This window comes from Sinocyclocheilus anshuiensis, unplaced genomic scaffold (assembly GCF_001515605.1).
Source record: "Sinocyclocheilus anshuiensis isolate Anshui unplaced genomic scaffold, SAMN03320099.WGS_v1.1 scaffold283, whole genome shotgun sequence".
NCBI classification, from domain to species: domain Eukaryota; kingdom Metazoa; phylum Chordata; class Actinopteri; order Cypriniformes; family Cyprinidae; genus Sinocyclocheilus; species Sinocyclocheilus anshuiensis.
In genome coordinates, this window is record NW_015549605.1 from 2892506 (window position 1) to 2901736 (window position 9231).

A 9231-nucleotide genomic window follows, 5' to 3' on the forward strand; every position below is an offset into this window, starting at 1 on the left:
CTCTCTCTCTCTCTCTCTCTCTCTCTCTCTCTCTCTCTATATATATATATATATATATATATATATATATTCCAATGCAAATATACATTACAAAAAATGTTAGAAAAATTGTTTCAACTATAAATATAAATACACTATATATATTTTTTTTCATAATATATTTATATATTATATTAATATTGATGACTATTAATATTTTATTTTTTCTTAAATTTTTCTTTAAAGTATAAATTGCATAAAATATTCTCATACCGTGATATTATATATCATGACCAATAGCAGCACTATGCTCTTATGCTCAAGAGTAATTTCATTTATATTTTCATAATATGAAAATAATTTTCATATCTATCTATCTGTCTATCTGTCTATCTATCTATCTATCTATCTATCTATCTATCTATCTATCTATCTATCTACCTATCTTTTTCAAATATTAATATAAATATTAGTTTCAAATATTAATATAAATATACTTGTGTTTTGGATGTTGGTGTGCTGGTCTCCAGCTTCTTATATACCACCCAAGTGTCTTCATCATCGAGTTCTCCATGACCCTACCATCCCACCCGGCTCTGAGCGGCCCGTAGGAGCCCTGGTCACCGATCAGCGCTCAAATCGCAAAATATCGAAAAAATTAGAGTGTTTCTCTAGCGGGTCAGGACAGTGCCATTTATCTCCTGCCCTATGTGTCCTGCATCCAAATGAACACTTTAGCAGAGAACTTGCATTTCAAACCAGGTGATAATCTCTGAGCCAGCATGCGGGAGGGACAGGAAACGGGTCGGCAGGAGGAAGACAAGGTCGTACAAGCACCATGGCAGGCATACAAGGTCAATACTTTTTAGTTTGGCAGGTGTGCGCTAATTAAATTACATAGAACTGCGTGGCACGCAGACAGTGAGATGCAAAATCTCTAAACCCCCTGCATGACACGCCAATTAATCTGTGGCATGGGGTAAAAAGAAACATCAGTAGTGGAAACACCGGAGCAGATTTGTTTCTTTCATGTCCAACTGGACAGAGCTGGAGCCAGAGCTGGCAAAATCCCTAAAAAGTGACATATAGTGAGTAGTGGAATAAAAAACATAAGCTATCATTCATGGCATTAAGTAAATAGAGGTAGACTGTAATTTGACACGGAGTGACGCCCTTTATATATGACTATAAATTGTCAAGGGAGACCTACCAATCAAACTGAATTATTACTGAGGACATTTGATGGCTTGATAATTTATCTTAATTTTTATCTTAGCTACTTTTCAGTCTCTCACCTGCTGTCAGTGTGATAAAGAATAATGTTCTTAAGAAGTTTCTGAAAACCATCAACAACCAGACACACATTATCAACAAGGGTTTTTTGAAACAACAAAACACCAAATTAATTTAATATCAAAACTTAAGACAAGCTTTCTGTAATAATGTTGTTAATTTACATCTACTGACATATTATGAACTCCTTAATAGCAGGGGTTTTCCCTGCCCAAAACTTGTACTTGTCAAGCCAAACCCTCAAACTAGCAGAAACCTTTTAGGAATTCATAGAACCACTAAAAGAAATTCTCTGCGCAAACAAACTCCGTTTCATTTTATTTTAATCAGCACAGTGTGAAATCTTTGATGGAAATGTTTTTATGCTCTACTAGGAAACTTTAATAATTTCTAGCTCCACTGTTATGAAACGATGTCTGGTGTTATTTGAATCTGATTTGCTTTGGTTAGTTTAACGAAGTTCGGAAATTTGATTTCTTAATTTACTTTTGTTAGGCCACTATTACGTTTTCAGTATTTTCTTGCTGGAAAAGTTCATGACAGGCCCCTTTGTCTTTCAAGAAAAAAATATGATTTGGTTTTCAAAACACAAATATGCACATATAGCCTAAGTGAGTTGTTGGGTTTAATTGGGTTGCATCACATGTGTTATATTAACTACCATGAAAAGATTAATAGGTAGCATAAAACGCACCCACGGACAGTTTATCTTTGATTCTAGGTCTGCATTAATGGTGTCACATTAAGCATTTGTGGATAATTTGATACTATTATCTGAATTTCATATGACAATTATTTTTTTCAGTAGGATCCCATGTCCATTTCCAAAAGAGCTCAGTATTCAATTAAAATACAGTCAAAAGCTAATTACCTTATTACATAACCAAGACTGCAAAGATTTTTTTCTTGGCTCATGTTAGCTAATTAAGTTAGTAAGTAGATTAATGCCCTTTCTTTTATTTAAACCTATAGAGCTTTTCAGTCACAATGCCAATCTATAGGCAAACTCCGAGGACTAATTTGCTATTGATTCCCTTCAGAACTTCTTACAGATTTTTAAAATGATGGTTTTCTGTTTATGAGCAAAATAAAGTTGGTGGTTAACACTGAAGAGACGTTCAGATTGTGTACTACAAAATAAATTACACTCAATCAAACTTGAATTTGTAGCCATTTGCAGTAGGTGTAGTCTTTGTTTAGCTACTAGTTAGTATGTAATATATGTTATCCCTTATGAAATTTAACCCTGGTTTTATTATAGTTAAAAGTGTAGTAACCATGGTTTTTTGGTGCACTGATTACCACAGTTTTACTACAAATACCATGGTTAAACTATGGTTAGTGTAGCAAGACCATGGTTAATTTGTGGTTACCATGATTAAACTATAGTAACAATGTGTTTTTTTTTGTACTAAAGCCATGGGTAATTTGAATAAAAGTCTCTTCAGTTATGTTAACCACAGACATTATTTTTCTCATAAATAAAAAAACTATATATTTAAAACATAAGTCCAGTGTGTCATACTTACTGAATGAACTTATTTGAATATTTGAAACTTGTTTTATCATTAAGGCAATAGGCTACTTAAAGTAATGAAGTGCCGCAGTTGTGTTTTGGAGCTGGTTTTGCTAGTCACCCGTTGGTTGACCAGCTATCATTTTCCAGTAACTATTTTAACCACCATAAACTGGTATTACTGGTATTGGTGACCGTGATTTCACCAAGTACAACATGTTCCTAGATCAACATCCCTGTTGATCCTGGAACAACATTCCAATTAACCAATCAGAATTGAGGGATAACTTTTCAGGAAATATCTGTTTTAGGCTTACGATCAGGGTTAGGTGCTTCTACACCCTTGTTAATCAGCTATCATCTCACACTGATTTTAGGAATAAATTATGGGTACGGTTAAGTTTAGAGGTAGGGATTGGGTTTAGTCTATATTTTTGGACAGTAATGTTGATCCAGGAACATGTCTTACTTGGCAAAATCACAGCGACCTACTGGTATTATAAACAGGTAACTAGTTTGTTGCAAACAGCTAGCAACCAGCTATGTTCCAATCAGCTTATTAAGATGGATTTCAGGAATCTACCCTAAAAAAAAAAAACATTTTCAATGATTTACAATAAATAAATAAATAAATATGTATGTATGTACTGTATGTATGCACATTCGGGTGAGATTACGATTCCTACTATGGCAAACGTATAAGGCCTAGCTCGTTAATATTAATTACGCCATTCGGACGTTTTCATCCAATAGAGAAAAAATATTATTATTGTGATGATGACGTTGCGTCTTTACTTTCCAATGGCTCGTCCAAGCTTTTGAATATTAATAACAAACATTTCTCATAGTAGGTTTCGTAAAATCAGGAAATGCAGCGAGATCACCTGACGCGTCGTCATTGCTCTTGCGCTTCCCTCCTCACAGGCGACCAGCAACATGGCTCTCAAAGACCAAAACTCAGTCACGATGCTCTGCCTTTTCCTCCTGACGCTCGTCCAGACCGCCGAGGCGTTTGACGGAGGAGACGCGGCGGCTTTGCTGCTGGGCGCGACAGTGACGCTCGTGGGGATCTGCGCGTTTCTCGGCTGGTACGCGCGCAAACGAAACGGCCAGTTTTGATGACAGCCTGCTGACCAAGGCCTCATCCGGAAATGTGACTGAGTGCATAAAGACTGTCATGCATTTATACCGAAAATAGTTGGAAATGCGCGCAAAGGAAGGACCTATATGGATAATATGAGCTATTGATTGTATTCTTTGACGCATTATCCTTATTATGTGGGACACTGGACACCTCCTTCCTGTCTCTGTGCACCATGTGGGAAACTTCTACAACAGTATCAGCATTAAAAAGCTCATTGGGTTATTACTGCATGACTACAAGATCACATGCAGACATTCTCTGACACATTTCTATGGACTTGGACATATGGTGGACTTGATGTTGGTCTCCTGCCATGTTACAATCACTGCAAGACAATCCGCTTCCAGTTTCAACACTGTGATGAAAGCACTAAATTGTTAAATGGCTACTGCTTTCTCTGTCTATATAAAGCATTCAATGTCAAATGTGCTTTACAGAAGCGTTGTGCACTTATCTGCCAATTGTTTTCAAGTATGAGACTACATCTGTTGCAAACTGATGGACCGTGTTTGAAGTCATATGCATTAAAATTCTTTTCACTTTAACACAAATAAGAAAAACTAATTTTAATTAGGTGTGGAAACAAGTTGTTTGTTGTCTTTTTTCTCTCTCTGAAATTAATTGGATATACAATATGTACTGTATTTAGTCATTCAAGTCATTCCTTCTATGTAATTCCATTAGATAGTAAAATTCAAAATAAGTGACATTTATTTTCAAGAATGATGGCACAGTAACTTTTCAGGCAAAATATTTCACAAAAATACATTTGTTAGCTTTTAAATGATAAAGTATAAAACAGTAGACTTTGAAATTAAGAAAAAGGCATCTGAACACATGATTGACAAAGATTTGTGGATCATATCCATAGTTAATGTAGTTTTTTTGCTAGGACACCTGTATGCACTTGAGGATAACTTTTTACATTAATGCATTTTAACACACATCAAAGCAACTTACATTGCACACAAGATATGCATTTTTTTTTTCAATCGTTGGTAACTGAATCCAGGACATTGGTGTTGATATTACATTCTACTGTTTGAACTACAGGAACTTCAGCACTAAACTCAGGACTAGCTGGTAAAAGGTTGTTGCAACCATCTTACATTTTATCTAATGCTTTATCATACATATATCTTTAATTATACATGCTGAAGTGTTAAAAAAATACCTTTGGGTTCATTCTATGTCCAGTGCCAATTACGCAATAGAATGAGACACCCGTCTTGGTCTTTATTCAGGGCAATGATGTGCATCACACACAACAGGCCGTGTTAATTATTTATGTTGAGTAAGTTTATCCTGTGCTGCTGAACCATATGTAATATAGGCTACTCGCTCCTTCTAAGCACATTAAAATACACAATGAATGTAATGATACCCCAGTTAGATAAGTTCAAGTTCAAAGTCTTGTTTGTCAAATACAGAATAAATACAATGCATAAATAAGAAAACAAGATTGGCTTTACAATAAATACATAAAGCCCACTATTATTTTCTGTCTTCTATTTATGTGATAGATAGATAGATAGATAGATAGACAGATAGATAGATAGATAGATAGATAGATAGATAGAGTATACATAGTAAACATTTATTATAACACATGTGACGGCACATATGACACTAGTACACTCAAAGGGCAAAAGGGATCCGTGATGCTGCTGCACCCATCAGTGCAGATGATGCTGCTGCTGCGGGCATCACAAATAGCGCCAGTGCGCATGCGCCGTCCGCACCGTTTACTGTATAATCACAGTGGGGGGAAAAGAGCAGGCAACAAAACTAAAGCTTTTTTACGGCAAAGTGACTGCTGCCATGTAAATAACCGCCAGGGAAACAAAGGGGGAATATCAACAGGTATGTTTTTAATTGATATTTTATAGCGCTGTCTCTGTTGATCTCGATATTTGCATGCATGTATTTGAAGGAATTGCTGTGCCTATAATGGACGCTCAGCCATCCAGAAATCATTCCGATTTAAAAAGCAAAGTGAAAAATAGATCGTGTGTGTACTGAAATCACACGCAAACACCCAAAAGATCCTGTATCTGTTGCTTATTTTGATGCAACGCACTGAAACGTGTTCAGTGGTGGATGTTTTATAAAAATGCAACTGGAGACACAAAGGTTTATTATTTTATTATATAGGGAAAGGCTCTTCGTGCGTTTAATATGAAAGAAACGGCAGGCTATTAAATAGAGTCGATTTATAGACGCAATCCATTGTTTGTTTATTTTTGTTTTACTCGAATTCGTCATCATACCAATACTAATAAACAATAAATCTAGGTTAGAGGGGAAAAAAACAGAAATGTAATTCTAAAGCTTGTGTTTTTTCCCCAAATGACTTGCATTAAATTGTGTTGTTGCACTGAACGTCTGTATGAAAGACACTAATAACCTATATATCTAAAATATAACATGATGCATTTCTTCATATTCCTTTATACAGTCAATCATATGAGGATTCATGACTGATTTTACACAGTATCATGATAAACTGGGAATGAACATGGTCAGATTCTGCAGGATCTTTGGGTGTGATCAACAGCTTTTCTTGCTGCATTTCGACAAATGTTCCTTTCGAGTGTAGAGGATAACCATCATTAGATTTCAAGTCTTTTTCCATCATAGCACCGATGAATACGCCTCTAGACGGATGTCTAGCCATGGTGATGAGCATCTTGTCGACTGCACTCTCTGTCTTTGCCGTTATTTATTTAATTTGCTTTGGAAAAAGGGGAGATGTTGGGGGTGGGGGTCTGTTATTTTAACCAGGATTTATGTCAGTGTCCAATGCCGAATCCTTGTGCTGAATTAAGCAACTGTATGAGCTCGGCTCAGACGGCATACCGTTGCAGCCGCAATTTCGTATGCAATTAGAAAAGCAATCTGAATGACAAAAGAAATGAGCGATGCAACGCAAAGCCCCCCAGTTTGTTTTGTGTGAGCGAATCCTAATGGGTGGATCGTGTTTTTCAGGGATCCTTTTAGGTGTGATGAGACAAAGGAACAAAGGATGCCTTAGAAGAGAGGCAGCGACGAACAAGGCTGGAACCTGCTTCAAAGCACACCAGATGGATCTATCGCTCCACGCTCCATCCAGATCATGAAACTTGGCTAAAGCTTTAAGCGTTCTCTATGATCCCTTCTCCATCTATGGCGAACTACAGCCATGCAGGGGACCATAACATCTTGCAGAATGTCTCTCCGCTCGCCACTTTCCTTAAACTGACCTCCCTGGGTTTCATCATCGGTGTCGGCGTGGTCGGAAACCTCCTGATCTCCATCCTACTGGTCAAAGACAAGAGCCTTCATCGAGCGCCCTACTACTTCCTGCTGGACCTCTGTGCTTCGGACATCCTCCGCTCAGCCATCTGCTTCCCCTTCGTCTTCACCTCCGTCAAGAATGGCTCAGCCTGGACGTACGGCACGCTGACCTGCAAAGTGATCGCCTTCTTGGGCGTGCTCTCCTGTTTCCACACTGCCTTCATGCTGTTCTGCGTTAGCGTGACGCGGTACCTGGCCATCGCCCATCACCGCTTTTACACCAAGCGGCTGACCTTCTGGACATGCCTGGCCGTCATATGCATGGTGTGGACGCTGTCGGTAGCCATGGCGTTCCCTCCGGTGCTGGACGTGGGCACGTACTCCTTCATCCGCGAGGAGGACCAGTGCACCTTCCAGCACCGCTCCTTCCGCGCCAATGACTCGTTGGGCTTCATGCTGCTCCTTGCACTCATCCTCCTGGCCACCCAGCTTGTCTACCTCAAGCTCATCTTTTTCGTCCACGACCGCCGAAAGATGAAGCCGGTGCAGTTTGTGCCCGCCGTCAGCCAGAACTGGACCTTCCACGGCCCGGGGGCGAGCGGCCAGGCCGCGGCGAACTGGCTGGCGGGCTTCGGCCGGGGCCCTACACCGCCGACCCTGCTGGGAATCCGGCAGAACAGCAATGCGGCGGGCCGCAGGCGTCTGCTGGTGCTGGACGAGTTTAAGACTGAAAAGAGGATAAGCAGGATGTTCTACATCATTACCTTCTTCTTCCTGAGCCTGTGGGGACCCTACCTGGTAGCCTGCTACTGGAGGGTGTTCGCCCGAGGCCCAGTGATCCCGGGAGGCTACCTGACGGCGGCTGTGTGGATGAGCTTCACCCAGGCTGGAGTCAACCCCTTCATCTGCATCTTCTCCAACCGGGAGCTCCGGAGATGCTTCAGCACCACGCTCCTCTACTGCAGAAAATCCAGGTTACCGAGAGAACCCTACTGTGTTATATGAAGGTTCGGTGGCGTTTCTTGTTTATCCAATGTGGTTTTTGTTTGGATGCCCCGGTCGATCAGGGATGTGTTCAATTGTACAGCTCTCTACTCCTCCTCCCATTCCTCTCGCTCCCTTTTTGAGGCCTGTAGTTGAACCGTCTGAATGGAATACGATGACGAACGGACAGAGGACACGTCCCGCGTTTATGTTCTAGTAAACAACCGATGCGAAAGGCCATTTGAAACCCAACACGCAAAAAAAAAGAAGAAAAAAAATTGAAAAAAAAGGAAAAAATGGAAAGAAAAGAATAAACGGATACGTCGAGAAGGGACTGACCTTTGCTTTGGATATCTGGAAGACTCTGGAAAGGGTGTAAAGAAATCAAACTGTTACCTTAAGGAATCACTGGAATTTGTGTCTAAAAAGTTGCACTAATGAGAAGACCTGAAGATGCTTTTTTCGCGCCGTCGCATTGCAAGGATGTCTTGTTTTTCCCAAACTGAAATACGAATGCTTTAATCTGCAACAGACTTCTCTTTCACTGTAAGTAAACAAAACATGTGGGGTGACTAACTCTGTTGGAATACACCTTCACGAGAGGATAAATTGGTTTAAATGTAAGTGATATCTTTTTTTCCTTTTAGGGTGGGGTTGGGGCGGGCTGGTGGGCGAGTCTTAAGGGGGCGGGTACTGTCGTGTGGTTTCCGGAATTGCAACTTCAATTATTTCCTGTAGTTTTATGATCCATGTGGTATGTCTCTGTTGTCTGGCAATGTTATTTTCTTATCTCATTTTTCTAAGTCTAAAAACTACTGTTTGAATTTTAAACGTTGCGCTTGAGAACCTTGTACTTAAACTGACAGTGGAGAACCAGTTAAGCTAAGTTCAGTGTGGCATATCCATGTACCCGAACACGCTAATTTTGTTACAGATACCACTCCAGCTGTTCTTGCCTTAATGGTTCTGGTGTTTTCTTCATGTTTTCATTTGCAAGGTGAGGGTTGTTTTCGAAATACACTCCTCTAAAATGTCTCCT

General features: G+C 39.6%; 1 protein-coding gene and 1 long non-coding RNA gene across 2 annotated transcripts in view; one reads left to right on the top strand and one right to left on the bottom strand.

Moving 5' to 3' along the window:
- LOC107658874 (uncharacterized) overlaps nucleotides 1–4506 on the bottom strand; it is a 7564-nt gene extending 3058 nt beyond the window's left edge. Inside the window, exon 1 of the long non-coding RNA XR_001630847.1 lies at nucleotides 3673–4506. This is a non-coding gene — a long non-coding RNA (uncharacterized LOC107658874). The remainder of the gene's footprint in view (nucleotides 1–3672) is intronic.
- Nucleotides 4507–5675: 1169 nt separating this feature from the next.
- Nucleotides 5676–8847, top strand: LOC107658873 (probable G protein-coupled receptor 85). The gene is made up of 2 exons (XM_016447565.1): nucleotides 5676–5795; nucleotides 6921–8847. The coding sequence occupies exon 2, from the start codon at nucleotides 7080–7082 to the stop codon at nucleotides 8211–8213; it is 1134 nt and encodes a 377-aa protein (XP_016303051.1). The 5' UTR covers nucleotides 5676–5795; nucleotides 6921–7079; the 3' UTR covers nucleotides 8214–8847.
- The last annotated feature ends 384 nt before the right edge of the window (nucleotides 8848–9231 follow it).